We start from the raw sequence: 20,026 nt of genomic DNA on the forward strand, positions 1-20,026 counted from the left end.
TGTAACTGGGCAGACGGGCACAAATTCGGTAACTTGTAGGAGAGGAATTACAAACACTCGACTAGCATGACAAACTGCCCTGCAGGTAAATTTGGGAATGGATGTACGGACCAGCACAAGGACCACGGCTTTATGCATATGTCTGTTCTCCTCATGCAAAGTCAAGCATCAGTACAGACAGTCAGGACCACCCTCCTGTCTTACTATCACTTTCTTTGAGCCAACAACATTCACAACTGACAGGACAGCAACTTCAAACACAAATCCCTGTCTGAAATTACTAACTCCTTAAGAGACCCCAAATGAAATGGCTGCAGCACCTCCGAGGGCTCGGAAGCACGCCCCAAAAGGGATGTGTGAGAGGAGACGGACACATGTCAAGCTTGAGACGGTTACAGTTTAAACACTCGCCGACACTCTCGTACAACGAGTATAAAAAATGGACACAAAAATGTACCAGAAGTAAACTGACATACTGTATTTATTGCACAAATTTCCCCTAAAATTGGGAATGGTTATTATAATACAAGTGCACATCTTGGGAAATATATACAAAAACAGAAGAGATAACAAGTATGTACATTTTACCCAGCATTTTACAAGTACCACCATCTAAATAATTTAGAGAAAGCAAAAAATTGTCATAAAACATCTATAACAACTAATAGGGAAAACATATGCAAGGTGTAAAATCCTTTCTTTTAAATATTTTTTGTTCTTAGCAGCCCAGTGTTTGCCAATTGCAACAAAAACAAATTTGCTAATTTGTGTGCCTAGTACACTTAGTTTTCAGCCAGAAAATTAAGACATGTTAATGGAGATTGGTAATAGTGGAAAAGAGAAATCAAACATTAGTTTTCTATTCACATAAAATAATCGCGATATACTTTTAAAAAGTCGATGCTATAGTCCTGTAAAAAATCCCTTTTTGTATTATTTAACAAACAGACGTACGTACCACGTTGTTCACGTACCCTAGAAGTTAACCTACAGAAAAACTTCCCATCACGCGAGGGTTTTGGTTGGGTTTTGACCACAGTACTGCTGGAGAGGGTGCCACCGCACCCGGAGCCGCCGCTCGGCCCCGGGGGCTCCGAGGGAACCGGCACCGGTGGGCGGACAACGAGGAAGCCGCATCCGTGGCCGCTTCGCCTGGGACTGACCGAACACACCGTGACGAGGACGTCAAGGGGTTGCGTTAGGCAGAAGACAGCAGGGAAGGATGCCACCGAACAACCACCTTTTCCTCCTTCTCAGGTGAATACTAATTTCAAGCTGTGCAAGGGCCTTTCTTGAGAGTCAAATCCGTTTCAAAGCAATACCAACGATTCGCCTAACAATGGTGAAATGGAGGAGAAGGTAGCATTTTCCTGTAAGGATGCGTTACAAGCGCAGTCCTGGGAGGTGCCAGGATTACGGCGCGGCGCTGCCCGGCTACTTGGGCACGTCCCGCGGGCGAACCCCCGTAAGGAACGTGCCCCGAGGCAAGGGCAGGAGCGCACCCTCGGGGTTCCTCACCCAGGGCCACAGCGCCAGCACCGAGCCCAGCAGCACTGTCGCCATCGGGTTACAACTGCAGATCTATGTACAACGTTCAGAATCGTAGCTATTGGCTATATCGCGCATCGTAGCAAAGAGTTAAAAATTCGTATTCTGAGCTCAATCCTATATTTCATTAAAAATGTGTTTACACAACTGGGCCCCTATGTTTTGTGCTCATTCCAAAAGCCAGATGTAATACAATTGTGTGGTGAAGGAAGGACATTTGAAGAATAGGGGAGAAACATACCCTTAGATCGCATATTAAACACAAGCTTCTTCCCTGCAGCAGTCAGCGTTAGATTTATATACAAAAGAGTTTCAAATGACACTGCCTGTATTAACGTTTGGTTGACTTACGTAGACTCAGTCCCGCATGGAAAGGGGTGTGGGTTTGCCATGTAGATCTTCCCTGGAACAGAGTCTTAAGTTACAGATTTTAAATATTACTGAAAAAACCTCTCTGGGTGAAAGCCTGGCCCCAGCAAAGGAAGGGAGGAGAGTTTTGTCGTTGACAGCAGTGGGGCAGGGATCTCTCCTATTGTTTTCAAGTTTATCAAACGGTTAAAATAGATTTGTATTTAAAATAACTCTGCAAACAACAATAGCAGGCGTGCTATACTATTGAAAAGATGATTACAGAATGACATATTTATAGAACTGTTTATAGAGTTTAGCGACCAAGTGAACACGTATCTCCTACTTCTGTGGATAATCCGTGAATTTCAATATACTGAGCATAATCGATGAAAACAGAACCTAAAAATCAGCAACATTAATTGGCTGCTAGGACAAATACACAAAGAAAAGCCTATAATGAAGTGTCCAGTTAAACTGAGGTAGTAGAGCCTTTGAAAACATAATCCACCTACCACTGTATATTTACACTACTTACACCAGATTGGGTCCATCAGCTATTCCTACAACTATTGTATATACAACGACAAAACAGTGATGGCTGAGTAAAGGAGAAATGCTGAGAATAAAATAAACAACATTTTCTGCTGGTAATTACACAAGTGAGTAGAAAAGGGATTAGAGTCATCTGCATCAAGGGTATATTTGTCAAAAAATAATTTTGATATTACTATACTATGGTATAATCAATGTTCATTTTTTGTAGAATGGTTTTTAAAAATATATCAATTAGTTACCTGAGCAATTAAGGGTAATAGTCTATTTGTTTTTTCCCCAATGCTTTGGTACAATTATTTCTAGTTCATTATTTCAATAGCTGGCTGACTGCTGTAAAAAGAATATGATGTTGCAAGAACATTATAGACCATAAAAAAGTTAGAGGTAATAGTCATGTCATTCTGGGGACCCCATGGGGAAATTTCAGCCAACGTTATCTTTAGATTTTTTTTTTTTTTTAACATTTTGATTACGTTGTGAAGGAAAAGCATCACTTAGTATAAAGCAACATTTAAACATTATAAACATTTAATACTGGTTACAACAGCCGGCCAAGAAAGAGAATCTCCATCGCTAGTTTGCCTGTTGGCCTCTTCCTCCCTCCTCCCTGCCTCCCCCCCCCCATGCCCCCCCGCTATTCCCTCTCCCCAGGAGAAAGAACATAAATAACTTCTGGAGCTGAGTGTCATTAATAAGCTTTTTACAAAACAAACCAACCCCCCCCCCCCCACACCCCAAACCCCTGTTCTTCCTCTGGGAAGTATCCAGAATCTGACTATAACATGAAAAAGTAGAAGTTGTTTACAAATCATTGCAGCTTGAGAATTACAGATCTTAATGAGATCCTAATCAGTAGAAGCCAGTCTCAAGACAGCTGCTGCATTCTCTTGTTAAGTTTATAATTGGCGATAGCATCGTGTATTTCTCAAAGCAGTTCTTCCTCACATTCCGCAGTATAAATTACAGTTAGCCACTGTGGCAGAAACTGATAAAAAATGCAGATCTTCAGCTTTTGCTAAAATCTTTGCTTTTTTGTGGCTGAAATCCCGGGCTTACTCATTTTTCTTTTTTCCTTTCTTTACCCTTTTTAATAAATGACCAAGTGGGAGAGGAAAAGTCTCCAACTGTTTGCATTACGTGCAGTCATATATGGAGGTGCTGCAGCTCAACGAGCAGTTTGTTTTAGTTGCTTCAAAGAGAAAGAAGCCAGACCAAGTTGTCTTCCACTTTGTTTCCAGAGGGAAAAAAAAGTCAACGTCTACGGCCTCTGGCATTTTAAAGTAGTATCTGGGCAACGTACGGAGAGTGAGTGCTTGCTACAGCTGCCAGTAAAGGGAGGTCGCTGGATTCAATCCTAAAAGGAAGCAGAAGAGTCACATTTAATCTAACCCGAAACGTAGCTGGGCTGAACACGTGCGTTAGTGACCACATTGCCTGCTCAAGCCCAAGCGTTTGTGCTTGGGCCACGAGCGTATACAGCTCCGAGCCGCAGGACATTCCTCCGGTAAAATTGAAGCCAATTGTGCTGCTCTCCTAAGTGTGCAGCACTGCCAGCTGGGTTACACGCTCCAGCCACCAGATTGTTTCTAACATCCCCTCCAGACGTGCCTGCTTGTGCTGAAGAGCGACAGCTCTGCGCTGTCAACGCTGCCTCCAGCCTACCTGCCCGTTTGGTTTTTTTCTTTCGCAGGGCCAACAAACTGGTGAGAAAGCAGATGGAGGAAGGAAAAACAGCAGATTCCTTCCTACCCTTGAAGTAAAGGGAGCAATGGTTGGGGGACAAAGCGCAGGATCACAGAACTAGGCTAAACTACTTCTGCAGCTACCAAGGAAGCCCTGGCACCGTGCTGCAGCTCATCCTGCTGCAGCTGCTCCCCCATCTCCAGCTCCACACATGCTCCGTGTGCCTTCCTGCTCACCCTGTACTCCCCTGCATAAAAAGATATTCAGAGCCTTCCTATAAACACCCCTTAAATAGCTTCTCTGCCTGTGCCCCACACCCACAGAGAGGTATTATGTGCCTTACATGACACAGAGGGTGTTTTCTGCCATGTAGGGTAAGTCAACCTGGAGGAATCAGGTGCCCCACGTTGTTCAGTGATGACTGACCAACTAAGGAAGGAGTCTGATAAGCTTTGGAGTGCTGAGCCCATCTTCCTGCCCGGAGGAAAGAGAGAAAGGCTGGGGGATCCTCGGGATCAAGCAACGGCTAAGGAAAAGCCTGCGGCCATGGGTGATTTATGCCACTCTACGGTTCCAGTCCCATTTAGGAATCCATTTCGCTGTGCTTAGAACAAGCCCAGGCGGAGGATTTGGCACCAGGAAACCCAGGGCAGCACTGCTCGGAGGAAGTTTGTGATCGTACCCCAGCACCACGCCCAGCTCCTTGACGTGAACTCTCATCTGGCCCTTGAGATACTCGGACAGCATCTTGCTTTTGAAATAGAGCTCCTGCAGCCGATCTTCCAGGTGCATAACACACTAGAAAGCAAAGGGAGTTGTGTCAGGGAAAAGACAGCGCTATATCCAAACCGCACCCAGCCTCAGAGCGAAACAGCACAGACCCCATACGTCTATTGCCTTTTCCGTGGCTGCGTCTAGGTGAATAATTAGTAAGATATTCACTGGCAAGACTCTTACTTTTGAGCAGAAGCCTTTGATTGCATGTTAAATCAGAATTAATGAGACAGCTGTCTTAATCACAGAGCAGCGTTTAAATGGACAGCTCCAACAGCTACATCAGGGGATGCACTGGTTACTAGAATTGTGGCTACAGATAAATACACTAGGCAAAACCTTACACCCTCTTTAACCTATGAAGTGAAAGGATGCTTTAAAAAAACATCACCCTCTCAACTGTCAATCATACTTACAAAGTTTGGAGATAAATTATGCTTGTAAAGCTGAAGGGTGGAATGAAGCAGGTTGGAGACGAGACTCGAGACTAACACTTCTTTTCCCAGCTTATTATCAATCATTCGTCTCTGGCTACTGGCCACTTGCACCGTCCATTTGTCCGTGTCTGCAATAATGCAGACGGCTTCTGCAATCGGTTCATCCAGAACAGGATGCTAGAAACAAAAAATGAATAGCGGAACGCTGAGAATGACAAATGACAACAGTCTATTCACAAAACATCGCCATCCTCAATAGCAGCGATAGCATCCCAGACACTACTTCATCTAAAATACAGTAACGTGCTAACATTGCATTCCATCTATTAAAAACCAGCTTTATTGTAAGCAAGGCACAGTCTTAGAAGGATAGTCACTATTTTACATTTTCTTCCAGGCTTGAAAGTGTGTCACTGGCTGACAATTACATCTTTTGATATTTGATACAAAGAGTTCTGACATATCTAAAGTACATTTTAAACCCCCAAAACTTAAAGTACCAAAAATACAACTTGCTGTTCAACATGGCTGTGTTAACGAAGTCAGTTTTATTCCCAGTTGTCACTGGTTTCCATTTATGGGAGGGCCAGCAGAGGGAGTCAGGAACCAAGCCTGCGCCCAGCTCCTCCATTCCTTCCAAGCAGCATTTCACCTCTCTAAAGCCATGGAGGTTTTAAAACGGGAGTATTTGGAACCCCATTGTCCTTCCCCAATACTTTTTTGGGGCTGGACTGTTAGGAAGCATCTCCTTCCAAACAGTCCCACAGGGACTTCATATGGGGCTAGGATGCAGTTACTATTTTACTTGAAGATAAGCATATAAAATCTTGCTTGGTCCTTTCGTATCCTCTCAATCTTTGACTTCTGCAATTGAAATATAAATCTCTTGATGGACACACACCACAACTAGGTTATATTTCACACACATTAGTTTCACAGCAGCAGCCACCTCACACTGCTGCCTCTGTTGCCTGAAGTTCAATTATACTTCACAAATGGCTTAAACATTCGGCCTAAAACACAATGGCTTAAAACAGCACCTAGAACAGCCGCGCAGGGAGCAAACACCCCCGCCACGGCGCACGGGGTTGGGCACAAGGAAAGGGGACAGTAACGTGGGGAACGGCCGCAGGTGCGATGCACGTCATTAACTGGAGAGGTGTGGAAGAAGGGGACATTTCGGAGGCTCCCAGGGGAGCGCTCAGAGAAGCAGACTGCCTGCTCACCAGCCTGTGTGGGGGTCTTTCCCCATTCCCTTGGGAATAAACTAGAGGGGAGCAGAATCATGCTTTTCAGTGACAGTCTGCTTTCCACTCCTCTCCTGGTGACTATAAAAGGGGTAGGAAAGACCATGCTTCCCAGTCATGCCCCAGTTCATCTAGGGAAAAGCTTCTGTGGAGCAGAGATGTTTTCCAGCACACATGAGAAGTGGGAGTCCCCTTAGGACAATTATCTTAATATTGGTTTCTCCTTTTCCAGTGAAGCCAGCACTATCGAACACTTTGACTACAATCCTAAAAAAGGAGTAATGTGCCCAAAATAGTAAGCATTCCCAATGGCTTCACCGCAGAGAACACGTTCTGCCCCACAAGCAGCAGCACACTGGTTAGACGTGCACGGAAAGAGGAGGGAGCCAAGGGAGCTTCTGCACAACCACTGCAGGAAGACTGTGCCCGGGAAGAGATGCACAGCAACCTCAGCATTTGGTCTTGTTTAACATCATTCCATCCTGTGGGCATGCAACCATCAGCAGGCTGCCATGTCTGCAGGAGATGATGATTTCGCTACAGCTTAGCACAGAGATCCTCTCAGCTGGCTTCAGTGGGAGTCCAAGTTTTTGTGCTCCAGATTTGCAGTGAAATAACCACGTTTTTCAGACACGTTAATTGAGAGAAGAGAAAAAACTGGTGACCTGGGACTGGAGAAATCTGAAGAGAGCTGCGACAGTAAATAATTCCACTTCTAGCAGGTTTGTACATTCAAAAATATTTGCCTTTCCCTACTGTGACAAATACATTTACCAAATATAGCTTAATTACCTGCACAGCATGAGACAAATCTGACACCAAACAGTGCCTCAGCTTTTCATCACTTCCTATTCCTTGCAAAACAAAGTCAGGGACATAAGACGAACAGTAGCCACCTAGTAAGGATCTTCCAAAATTGGCAATACTGGGCTGGACAGAGTTCACTTCAACTAATTTTGACCTGCAAGAAAGGCATATCAAAGAGATGTACAATAGTAAACAACAAATCCAGCTTACAGAGAGGTCGCACTTTCACATTTATCGTATCTCTTCTAACTTTAAACAACAAATTCAGCTCACACAGAGGTCACACTTTCACATTTATCGTATCTCTTCTAACTTCTAACTTCAAATACTTTTAAAAAAGAGTTTAAGTCAGCTTTTGCAGTCAGCCCATTGTGGAAGAAAAGGATATGAGTGACGATCGCAATGCACAATTAATATTTTTTTCCAGACCGCTAATTTCTCTATATTCTTTTACAACCAGCAAGCTCAAGAGACACTTTTCCAACCACTGATGCCAAGTTAGGCTACACTCTCCAAGCATGTGACATGAGAAGAGGCTCTATCTTTTTTAGGCTCTATTACTGCTGAATAATACCTACCCAGGAAAAGGAATCTCATATTCTTCTGCCCAATCTTCTTGTTCTGCTCCATAATAGTTACTGCTTGGTCTAGTTAGATCATGACCTGTATCCTCACTTTCGCTGTCACCCAAGGCACTATCTGAACTCTCATTTCTTGGAATGTCCCAATCAATTCCCGGGGCGACTTTTTTCTCTACGTTTTCTCTGTCCCCATGGGGGACGCGAATAGAGATTTTCTCTCTTTGGTCCTGCTCATTAAAGCAGTTTTTGTAGGTCTCTTGTCGAACAGAGTCCATAAATTTACAAAACTCACTAGGTGGTTTGCTAGTCTTTGTACACAGCTTTTTAGAAAACTCTAAACTACTGTTGTGAGCAAGAAGGTCTGTAGCTGCTTGCCCTGGAATATCATCAATAGTCCGGGTTTCAACTGAACTGTCATCAGTAAAATATTCATCAAACAGACTCATGCTCTCAGCATTGTATGGATTTGGATTCCAGCTCTGATGCTCACTAGCAACTTGAGGAAAGGGTTCAGCTGTCCCACAGTCTCTATTTTGGTCCTCAACAGTTTGTTTAGCTTCACAGTTCTGATCAGCAGACACTCCTTCCTCCGCTGCTGGTGGGCTGTGATGCCTAGCAATTTGTTCCACTACTGCCTGACTTCTGAGTTCGATGTCTGAATCGGGTGACATGGAATCTCCGATGAGGAAAGTCACCTTTGTCTGAGCTTCGGCAGCACTGCAAGGAAACGCATCGCAGAAGAGCTTATCTGGCGGCTTCTTTTCCACAGCTATACCGGGTGACCTTGTTACACTGACCGCCTGGTTGCCCGATTCCAGCGACTCTTCACTCCTCCACATGTTTCCTGTTGGCTCCAAACCAGATTCCGTCACTACACGTTTTTCTGGTGAAGCTGACCCTGTGCACACCACAGTCTCTACTTTTGTGTCCAGGCAGGGTCTTGGTTGCTTAACATCAACAACATCTTCCTGGCAATCGTCAGGAACAATAGTTCTGTTCTCATCTGAAGAGGATTCCAGCTCTACCTTAGGAGTGTTTTGTGCATCTTCTCTCTCTTGCTGTGAAACGCCTTCTATGTTTTGTGCAAGGGAAATCGGACATTTGCAATATTTACAGCTACAGTTAGGAGTTCTCATTTCTTCAGATTCTGTCGGTAGCAAGTTGCCCCTGTTCTTGTGCATTGTGACAAGCACATACTCAGATTCTTCTACTTCTCCTTTCTCCAGCGTGGTAGTTATAACAGTTCCAGGCATGACAATGGCTTCATCTTCCCCATTTTCTAAAAGATGCGTCTCTTGAAGTTCAGAGCATCTGATGAAGTAAGTAAGGAAATAAAGCAATCTCTGTACCAGGTCATGCCTTTTGCCAACCACAACTGTTTTCGCTAATCTCACAGGTGATCCAATAGCCCCATAGAGGTCACCTAGAATAGGAAATAAAACAGACAATTATTTTGCATCTTTAAAATAAATTATTATTCTAACAGACAATTGTTGTGGCCAGTTTTCAAAGGCCAGGTCTACAACAGAAAAATACTAAAGCAGAACAGTGAGGACAGCTATGCTAGGATTTTGTTTTCAATACAGAGAATCCCAAAGATGCTGTTGGTATCATGGCTGTTGGTAAGGTGACACGCTGGTCAGGGAGACATCTGATCTCACATATTAGGGAGTATTCGCACCACCTAACTTCATTGCCTAGCTTTGGAGGCTCATCTCCTGGGTTCCTTATATAGCCATGGGAGAGAGGAGGCATCTGCTCTGAATTACCCTGGATAGTCTGGAAACTGGGCTGAACTTTTACCCACCAAGAGAAAGCTGCAAGGAGAAACAAACCTATGCCAGGAATGAGGGAAAAAAGTGACAGTGGTGGGTGCATAGCTGAAGCCAACCTTCTCTTCCCTCCCCTTGAGCTCTACTATGGGTTGGAAGGGTTGTTTTGACTGTATTCCAGATTCACCTGGGGAAGCGCCTGTGCATGTGCTGTTCTGGGGGTATTAGGGCACTGCATGAATGCAGCGATGGGGGGACAAGGGATCCAAGAGGCCTCAAAGGTCAGCCTAAACACAGCAGATCCCTTGAGTCCCATGAGCTCTGAAATCAAGTCTTCTTGCCAACTCCCTGGCCATTCCTGCCTATACCAGAATAGGGCAACCTCACAAAACCTTCCTTTTCCTTCCCTGACCAAATTCCATGAGAGTTTGTGTGCAAAGCAGGACAATCTGACCAGAGAATAGGAAGCTCATCTCCTCTCCTCTGCTCAGCAATTAGAAGACAGTATGACTAGCTACTCAATTGACTAGGCTTTGAGACCTTACCCAGGGGATTGCCGAGTCATAATTCCCTGTACTGTGTTGCTCCTTTGCCTGTTGTATTGAGAGTATGTTCATTTCTTATCAAAAGATGGATTTCCTTGATTTGCTCTTTCCAGAACTGGGCTTATTGATAGCAGCATTGCAAAAAATAAAAATTGGTTTTCCTTATAGAGGGAGGACAAGAGGAGGACTGGAATCCTCCATCATCACCTGGACAAGTGACCTTAAGAGACCTGCCATAGATGACTAAAGAGGGCTTTACTTTTTGGCTGCCATTTTATCATTGATAATCCCTTAAGAAATTACAGCACATATAAAAAAAATACAGTGACCACCTCTAAGCTTGAAATACACACTTTTGCCTTGTTTTGAATTAAAAAAAAAAAAATTAAAAAAATTCAGCTTGGTGGGGAAGCAACAAGCATCCATAAAAACCACCGCACACATATCCATTGATGTAAAGCTGTTGGGTGGTTTAGAGATGTTTGCCACATACCGAGCTGTGCCCACAGTGGGTTGTATGGATGAGTTTTGGCCAGCATGTCCACGCTCTGGGAAGAATGCTTTTCTAGGAAGATTCTTATAGGCGGCTGGCCATTCGGCATGACGGTAGGGACCCAGGCCAAGTGGTTAGTCAGGACTGCAGTCAGTAAAGCTGGTAAAAACCTGAAAGCAAAATGTTCAACATCAATTTTTTTCCAGGTACACACTCAGGATGTTAAACTAACAGCAGTTCTACAGTCTACATGGATCAAGGATTGCAGAAACAACCTAATAAAAGTCAGCAGAGATCATCCCTTCGGTCTTGGTTCTTTGGGGAGAGAAGGGACGGCTGTATAACCCCTCCATCCCTGCAAAGCTCTTTTTTAGAACACACATTTAAAGCAAAATTAAGTATTTTAAACTTGTGGCATCTCATTTCCTCTGTTTGGCAACAATTATGAGACTTCCTATTTTGCAAGCTTTATGTTGTAAAACATCTCAAAAACAACTTTGTTCCCTGTAAGAAAACAGTCGCACTGCATGGCCTCTGTTCTCCTGGGAGATCCCAAACCCTTAAGATTTGTGACTATTGATGAGAAGGAAGGCTATTGCTACCAAAGCTGTAAAATAGCTAGGTGCTCTAGTCTTTCATCTAACTGTTATGCAATTTCAGCACATATGGCTGCTCCTTTTCAAAAATAAACCACCCAAAGTTCTGTAGCTCAGCCAGAAAGGCTCTGTCCTTACACTGGCAAAACAGTTTTCACTAGCTAAGCAAGTAAGGTGAAAAACCTTTCTGAAAAATGTTAACTACCTGATTTATTGTAATGATAGAGCATGGTTTCTGCTCCGGGAGGGAAGACTTTCCTTCCCAGTCCCCTCTCCTGGCAGGAGGAGTGTGCAGAAGCACAGCCAAAGAGCCTCCCACATGCCGACAGATGGTGCTGGCGGCTGCCACAGAGGCTCAGGTGCCCGGGGAGGAAAACAGTCAAACACCACCGAGCCTCAAAATAATGCTGTTTGAATAGTTTACAAGCATCAGGAATCCTACAGCTTAAATTTAGCTGTTTCCTCACTGGAGACAGCAGAAGGAGGAAAGGAGATTTAAAACTAGACTGAAAAGGATATGGGGCTTGATTTTCCTCTTGCTTCCATCAGTGTAAATCTTACTCTATTTAAAATAAAGCAAGCAAACAAACCCAAACAAATGACCATTTAAGTGTAACCAAGATGTACAGGGCTCAGAATGGCAGGGACCAGAGGGGCTAATCCCAGGAAAAAGCTTCCACTGCAGCAAGAACTGATTTTAAGAAAGTACATTTGAACACCTCAAAACTCCCTACGGTTTCTCCCGTTGCACTGAGGCAGGAGAAGGTGGACCATGCTGACCGCTAATTGTCACCCTCCCATCTCGGGGAGAGAAAAGATGACAAAGTTGGTGGCAAAGCTGGAAGATGGTAAGCAGCAGCCCCTTCCCCACCCTGCAGAGAGCAGTTTCCCCGGAGCTAACAGCTGGTCTTTCAGTGCCATTCCCACTCAAACTTCACATGTTTGTGCTCGTTTTAGGACTTTGGTGGAGCCAAACGCTTTAAAACTTCCCCTATTCATGCCCTGGGGAAAGAGGATGAAGCGTTGACAAAAGAGTAAATTTATCAGATTCTCCTGACTTTATCAAGAACATTCTCTTTCTCAATTTTTAACAACCGCTCATGGCTTTGTCCTGAGGGCAGAAAGGTGAGTACTAATGAAGCACACGATTTCTTTAGTGGCATTTTACAGAAGTCAGGTTTAAGAGCAATTTGCGGTCAGACAGTATTACAGACATGGCTCTTACTGAATGTCTAACCTTGCTCATCATATGATAACTGATTTTGAAAGGTAGATTAATGCATTTCATAAGGTATGTTCACCCCCTTCCAGACATACACACCCATCACGCGCTTCCTATGGACATGTTTCAAATGTTTAGCCTCTACCAAGATTTAGAGGGTTGTCAGGAAGCAGGCATTTAATGAGATACTTTCCTGTTTCTTTTTTGGTTTAAAAAGAAGGTATTTATGGATGGCCTTTTGATTCTTCGATTACCAGGAATTAAAAACTGATTCAAAAATTGGTTTGAAATAAAAAGGCATAACACATATGTAATTTAAAAACTATAATCCACCATACTGGTTTTTAGAAGCATTTTCCATCAAGAATGTGAATTCCTTCATGAAGCGATGGCAAAGCTGGTTCTTTTCTGGTGTCCCTGACATCATAGTAAGCCAGACAGGCTCCCCAATCCGCGGCATCGTGTAGAGATTGCAAATAGTTGTTCTAGAAAACAAAACAAAACAAAATCCAGAAGACTAAACAAAAAAAAATGAAAGGCAGAGATCCCAACTCAAAGAATTTACTGCAACATTTAGTTCCAGCTGTCATTTCTATCAGAAACAAAATTTCTCTCATCAACCATTATCGAAACCATGTTGTTCATTAAATAACATGAACGCACCCTTCCACCTCGGAGAGTTAAGCCTCACAGGTTCTTCATGCATCTGCCTAAAGTGATCCCAAACACAGTAACATTCCCTGTCAAAAGTCAAGAGCTGCCCTGTTCTGAATGAAGAAGAAATGAATGATTTGTTGTTGTTATTGTTATCTCCCTGTTTTCCCTCCATTTCATTCAAAACATGTAAATCCTCCATAGTTCTGCCTGATTTATGACTAGGGCAAGTTTATGTGCATCTGACTTATAAAAATACCTTAACTTCCTCCTTGCTTTAAAAAATTGGTGTATCTCCAGGCCAAACCCACAAATGCATGGATTTGTAGAGCAGGGGACCAGCTTACTTCTTTAGCTTTAAATATAGCATATTAGAGTCAAAGTTACCCCGTGGTTTCAAGGATTATGCACCTACCCACATCCTTTTCGACTCTACAGAGGTCAGTAAATGTATGATTAAAACTTTGGCTCTGCAGTAAAACACCAGATTAAAACCCCTCAGATTACTGTTAAACTCCTCTAAAGTCTAAACTAAATGATAGTTTTAAGTACAATGCCTATGTTGGGAACCTGTATTTTCATCACAGTAAAAATGTATGCCTGAAAAAGAACAAAACAGCAAAGGAAATGACTGATCAATTCAGGTTTCTCCCCACCTAATGCACCACTTTTTGTAGAAGAGATACTTTTCTTTTATAAGACAAAGATTTACATTATCCCATTATCCCTAGTACCAGCCTTGATTTATAAAGATCTTCTCCGGATACGTTGGTCTAAAAATTTATAGACACTTCCAGAAGAAAAGCAATGGCTGTGCGTGTCAGGCAGGCAAACACACTCGAGCAGCAGCTGCCAAATCTTCCGTGGTTTAGTGTTTAAAGTTAAAGAGCCCGGCACGTCAGCAGCAGAGCAGCACACAACAGCGCCGGTACGAGGGGCACTCAGGGGAGGAAGGGGTTATTCCCTGGCTATTCGGCAGAGAAGAAAGCAGCTGTAGGGTGACGGGACCCCCAGAGCAGCTCCGCAAAGGGCAGCAAAGGTGACCATGCACTGTGCCGAAGTCACTGGGACTGCTCAAGAAGAAAGGGGTGAGGGGGGACAGTGGCATTTGCTGCCTTATTTTTTCTACCAGTTTTCATTAAATACAAATTCCATCCTGTGTGTTCACAATAGTCAAAATCAACCCCATCTTCCTCAAAGGTTAGATTTTCAGACACTCTACTGCCACAAGCATGATAGGAAAGCCAGAAAACAGTCAATGGGCTGGAAAGGGGGAAAGTCAAGTTACCTTTGAGCTTACCAGACCCATAGCACCCAGGGGGCTCTTTGCTGGGTCAGTTTAGAGCAGCCTCAGAGCTGCTCTACTTTACCCTCTGCTGCTGGTCCTCTCTTGGGAGGAAAGCACAGCCTGGTTACTGACCCAGGCACAATAGTCCTGCCAGGTTAGATGTGAGTGGGACATGCAGCTGGGGCACACCGGCACTGCCATGCCGTGGGGGTAACCGGAGGGTCTCCAGCAGCGCCGTGTTCTTGGGGCACCGGGATTTCATGCCTCGGCAGTAGCAAGTTGAGACTGGAGGTGGGATTATTAAGGGAAAGCTTTCTGTTCACAGCCCATTAACTGGAGTGGATGTTAAAGAGGCCCAAAGAAAGGGAGAAACCCCAAGTCCAGGGACTTCAAAGCTTGATGAGTTTCAGAGCTCAAAACAAGTATTGAAACTTACACCCCCCCCCCCCGCCCCGACACAGCTGACCTTAGAAGCTGAAGATAAATGGAACAACTTAATGTAAAATACAGCTTATTTCTCCGTCATATGCAAACTAACCCAAGCCAAGCCTCTTGCAGCTTGGCTGTTTTGAAAAAAGAAACTACTTCTACACTAAAACCAACATATTAAAATATTTGTTTTCGTTGAAAAGATAGACCAAGTCTTGTGATTCGTTATTTACTATTCTGGTAACCCTGGCTGCATCTGCAACTGATAGTGTTTCCTCAGAGAGAGATCAGATTGCCCTGGCCGGCGGCCAGCAGGCATGTGACTGCAGTGCAGGGAACCCTCCATGCCAGCGCAGGCAGCAATGGCACAGAAACCAAGGGCAAGGATTAACTGCTTTCCAGCTCTGCAAACACGGAGGGAAATGCTCTCCTTTCCATTTATTAAAGAACAAAAAAAAACCCAAACAAAAAACCCCCACCAACAACAAAAAAACCCTAAAACACTACAGGGAAGTTAACCAGATTTAAAAAATAACAACCATTAAAAATCAAATTGACTCCTCTTGGCCATCTGCAGCAAGCAGCCCCCTCCCCTCCGCTCGCCACCCCCCATGCACACCAGCATCGAGCAGCCGCATGCGAGGGAAAGTTCAGTTAACGAGAGACTCTGTTCTTTTGAGGGTTGCAGTACATTTAAAAGGGTTTATATTTGGAAATGCTTCTGGGAGGCTGAACTCCAGCCTGGAGCTTACGGGCACCTCAGCACCAGGAATGGGTGCAGCAGGGACAGGGTCTGGGAGACCTCCTCAGGAAACACCTTCACGTCTAAATGCAGCTTGAAACCAAAGCACACAGCCCAGCCAAACAAAAATGACGACCTGAGCAAAACCCCTCCTGCAAACCCTCTGGGGTTTGTCTGCTCTGCGGGCGCAGATGGCACCGAGGCGATCGGCCCTGCTGCTTGCAGACACGACGGTGCTCGCGGTGCCGCGGCAGCCGCCCTCCGCACCGTGCGGCATCGCCGCGGGTCAAGCGTTGCGCTGCTCCCTGCTTCACCCTCACCCAAATACACCCGCGAACCTCCCCGGCCTTTGTCTTGGATTTTGGTACCAGTCCGAGACATCTTTCCCTGGTGCGGTACAAACCGAACAGCCAGATGGCTTCTCGTGGATGACAGCATCCCTCTGCAGCCCCCTTCCTCCCTAAGGGAAACGCTTCTGACCCTCGGCACTGTGCTGTGAGAGCTGCTCTTGCTATTTAAGAGTTGCAACGTAATGGCAAAGCTTAGCACCTCTTTAGGGATTGTTTCAAAAAAGAAAAAACATCAGTGGTTTCTAAAACTTAATTCAGGTGCATTTGCTCCACATCCTAATTCCTTCTTTCCAAAGATGATTTTTCCTTAAAAAGGAAAATGAAAATGAAGGCAGTAATTCCTGCAGTGAGTGCAGGAGCCCATGCGACTCCTGTGCCCATGCTGGCACAGGGGCCAGCCTGCACCGCTGAGCAAAATGCACCACTCTGTTCACAGCAGCTTAAACTGCTTAAAAATTACTGGCATAAAATAGGATCAAACGTGGCTGCCAGAAAGCAGAGAGGTGTTTCCCTAGGCCTTGCGTTCAGTGTTTCCTTGCCAGTCTGTGTATTTGCCACACAGGTATTAGTCAGATGCATAATCTGTATTATCAATGTGCTGCATTGGCCTCGGGGACTGGGGGAGTCGAAATGTTTATGCAAGTACAGTAGCTTATTTCATAAGTCATGTGTCTGCACAGCTGACATCCAAAGAGAGTTTTAAGCCTCTAAGTCAAGTGTTAATAGCTAAATCCATCAGTGCTTTAGAAAATTAAAAATTGTTGTAAAGTGAATAATGATGCAAGAGTAGGCCTGGAGCTAGGCACCAAATTGATGGCAAATTTATCAATAGCACCAATTTGCAGAAGCAGCCTAGGCCTTTCAGAGAAGGCAGCTTTGTTTTTCACAGGATGAGATGATAAGAGCAAAGGAATGGGTCCGTTTTGCTGTCTTCTGTACTCCCCCTCAACCCCCAGTACCGGCAGGTAAATGCCTGTAAATGCCTGGCTGACCCCGCAGCCAGCTCCTTGCAACAACCCTGCTTGCAGGCTAGCAGGCAGACCTACAACCACAGCACCTTCCCTGCAGGAGGGGACTTTTGGGTGGCAGGAGGCTACGATAACAACCATCACCCTTCCTCCTCCCTTCTCTGATCAGCACGGCAGCGTGTAGCCGGTCCCCCATGCCCCAGTGATTTGAGGTTATTGTAATCACCAGAGGAGTGCACATCAGCTACACTTGAGAACCTCTGGAAGTCTGGGTTTTAAAAAAAAAACAACCAACCAACAAAAAGCCCTCCTTAAAAAAAAAGGACCTCCTCCTTCAAAAAAAAAAAAAAAAGACTCCAATGAGTTAAACCAGCACAGGATTACGTTTCAGAAACACCAACTCACTGAAGTCAGCACCCTTCTTCCCTCCAGCACAATTTGCTAAGAGGGCAGGAATCAACGCAAGTCTCAGGTTCACCAAAGGACTCAGGCTCCTGACTTCCCCGTGACTTCAGTGGGAAAGCAGACGCCTAAAGAGATAATAGTGGCCTAAATGGGTTTGCTGAACCTGTGCCAAAGCATCTTTGCATCCAGCCTTCAGTATTCAAATATGCCTTTTTTTTTTTTCTTACCAGACACATATTGCATTGCTTTGAAAAGCAAGTGGCTCTTGCATGTTACAGAAATGCTTTTCTTGATGGCAGCACACATTGCCACCCCGAGATACTGCGGAGGCACGAGGACCTTGCCCGCCTGCAGGACTGGCCTGGGCTGGGGGCACCAGCTGGGTGCACGCCTCGGAATGCACTTGCTTAAAAAGACCCCAAAAAACAGAAAACAAACAAAAAAAACCCACACCAAAAAAAAACCCGGAATTGCCAAAGTCCGCTGCCCCAGGAAATTCATTTATACGAAATTAAACTGGATTTAATTTACCTCGTTACACTATTAAAGAGTAATATTTGTATCACCATGGAAACCTCTGCATAAAGCTGGTAGTTGGACACATGCTTCCAGTGCTGGTTACGCAATGGCTGTGTCATGTGAATGACTGCGTCTTACAGCGGCTCAGGAGAGTGCCAATCCTCCCATGTCCAGCGGGACACTATTTTCCTCCTCAGTCCCACAAGAGCAGCCTTCCTCGTCCCATCCCAGCTCAGCACCGCCAAGCCTTCCTCCAAGGAGGAAAAAGCTAGCAAAGGGGATTTGGCCTGTGTTTTCAGGGTTACTTTTCCCTACGTTTGACTCGGGATATGCACCCCTCCCCAGCACTCTGGAACTGTTTAACTTGGAAGGACAAAGGAGAATGGGCAAAGTCCGCTGCATGTATCTTGAGGGAGAATGTTTTGGGGGAAGTTTTGGGAAAACAGCTGGGGAGGTGGTGTTATCAGGGGGTGGGAATGCAGAGAAATGGCTCCCGGTGAGAATGGGGAGGAGAGGCAGAGCAGAGCTGGGGGAAGCGGAGGAACCACCGTGGCTGCTCAGAGTTGCCAGACTCGTCTCGGGCCCCTGGGCAGGATCGGCTGCTCCCAGCAGTCACGAGCTCCCTCTGCTCCCTCTCTTGGCACTGCTTATCCCATCCACCTCTCACCGCAGGCCCACGTGCTCGCTCTTCCCTGCCTCCTGTCCCTACCAAACATATCCTCTGCCCTCCCTCACAACTGCCCGGAGGTGAGGTTCTAAAAAATTAAAAAAAAAAAAAAAAAAAAAAAAAAATTAAAAAAATATACTGTGCCTTCATCCTGCAACACCACCTAATCCATGGCATTCAGGTGGTAAGTGGAATTGTAGAAAAATGAGTGAGCCCTCAGGATCCTTCACTGTTCAGTAAAATACATCCTGATGTCAGGATTTTCTTTTTGCAACATCAGAGTGCTCTCCTATAATGTCTTTTAAAAGTAACTCTATGCTGGTTGTAAAAGGAAGCACCCTGCCACTCCCATCTGAGAGAAGATGAATCACTTGAAACAGACGGATTTCATCTTAATTCCCTCCCCATGACTTAAACTATGGAAAGAAAATACAGTTAAATGCCAGGGATGTGCTTATCTGTGTTACTTTGTATATTAACTGTTGAATAGAGGTGCTCTGCAGGTACTGATAGCAAGAGATTACAGTACTGCATTTTACTGTGTGAAAAAGATAGTCCTCCTTCTTAGTAGCTGGTTATCTGAAACGCCTTTAGAGCTGAATTTAGAGCAGGGTAGAAGTCTTGCTTTGCTCACACATCAGGAAAATAAACACTAGAGGAGGATTTCCCTAACGGCTTTGCAATTCTTTTCCCCCTCACAACAGGCCATAAAAGATAATTTAAGAGGTTGCTGGGAGCTTCATTACTACCTAAAGCACAGAAAACCTTCATCATCTATGTCCTGTTCACACCGAGCCCTGATGGATATACACACTTGGCAAAATCTAAAAACACAAACAGATTATAACGGCTTGCTATCACCAATACCTTTATTGTACTTACTTTTGCAGAAGACTTTAGACATGTTACTTATCCTGCACTAAGGAGAAGATCCTTCTAAAACAGACTTGAGTGCTTTTGAAGAAACAGACACAAAAGATAGGAGACAAACTGCTCACCTGAATTCATTAAGGGCATCAACAATTCTGTTATATGCCAAACTCCGCTGACTGGCATCAGCTGATCTACGACTCATTTTCATAGCCTTGAAAACAATCATTAAACAGATAAGTAACACATAGCTACAGAAGCACAGAAAATGGAAAACAAAGTCATGTGTTTGACTTTATCTTTCATGCAACTAGTCATGCAAATAATTTTTTTTTTAAGTGATAAAATGATGGTACAAGTGCCAACTTTCATATCTGAGGAAAGATAGGTGAGGCACATGTATTTGCAGCCTCTGCTTCTTCTGTGCTTTTCATCATTCAAGGCATAAAAGGGGTCAAAGTTTTCATTGCAGTGGTGAAGCAACCACTAAGTATTTCCTAGAAGAGAGATTTGAAGCAAATCT

The 20,026-nt window shown here is 44.5% G+C and overlaps 1 protein-coding gene across 6 annotated transcripts in view; it reads right to left on the reverse strand.

Moving 5' to 3' along the window:
• Positions 1 to 463: 463 nt before the first annotated feature.
• Positions 464 to 20,026, reverse strand: part of FNIP1 (folliculin interacting protein 1) — a 70,969-nt gene continuing 51,406 nt past the window's right edge. For all 6 annotated transcript variants that reach the window (XM_029998371.2, XM_029998368.2, XM_041119386.1 and 3 more), the window contains 8 exons: positions 19,632 to 19,717; positions 12,950 to 13,096; positions 10,794 to 10,963; positions 7,981 to 9,406; positions 7,388 to 7,556; positions 5,328 to 5,525; positions 4,820 to 4,935; positions 464 to 3,808 (listed from right to left, as the gene is read on the reverse strand). In XM_029998371.2, the coding sequence (XP_029854231.1) occupies positions 3,730 to 3,808; positions 4,820 to 4,935; positions 5,328 to 5,525; positions 7,388 to 7,556; positions 7,981 to 9,406; positions 10,794 to 10,963; positions 12,950 to 13,096; positions 19,632 to 19,717 (2,391 nt within the window). In that variant the 3' untranslated portion in view covers positions 464 to 3,729. The remainder of the gene's footprint in view (positions 3,809 to 4,819; positions 4,936 to 5,327; positions 5,526 to 7,387; positions 7,557 to 7,980; positions 9,407 to 10,793; positions 10,964 to 12,949; positions 13,097 to 19,631; positions 19,718 to 20,026) is intronic.

Source organism: Aquila chrysaetos, chromosome 22 (assembly GCF_900496995.4).
Source record: "Aquila chrysaetos chrysaetos chromosome 22, bAquChr1.4, whole genome shotgun sequence".
Taxonomy (NCBI): Eukaryota; Metazoa; Chordata; class Aves; order Accipitriformes; family Accipitridae; genus Aquila; species Aquila chrysaetos.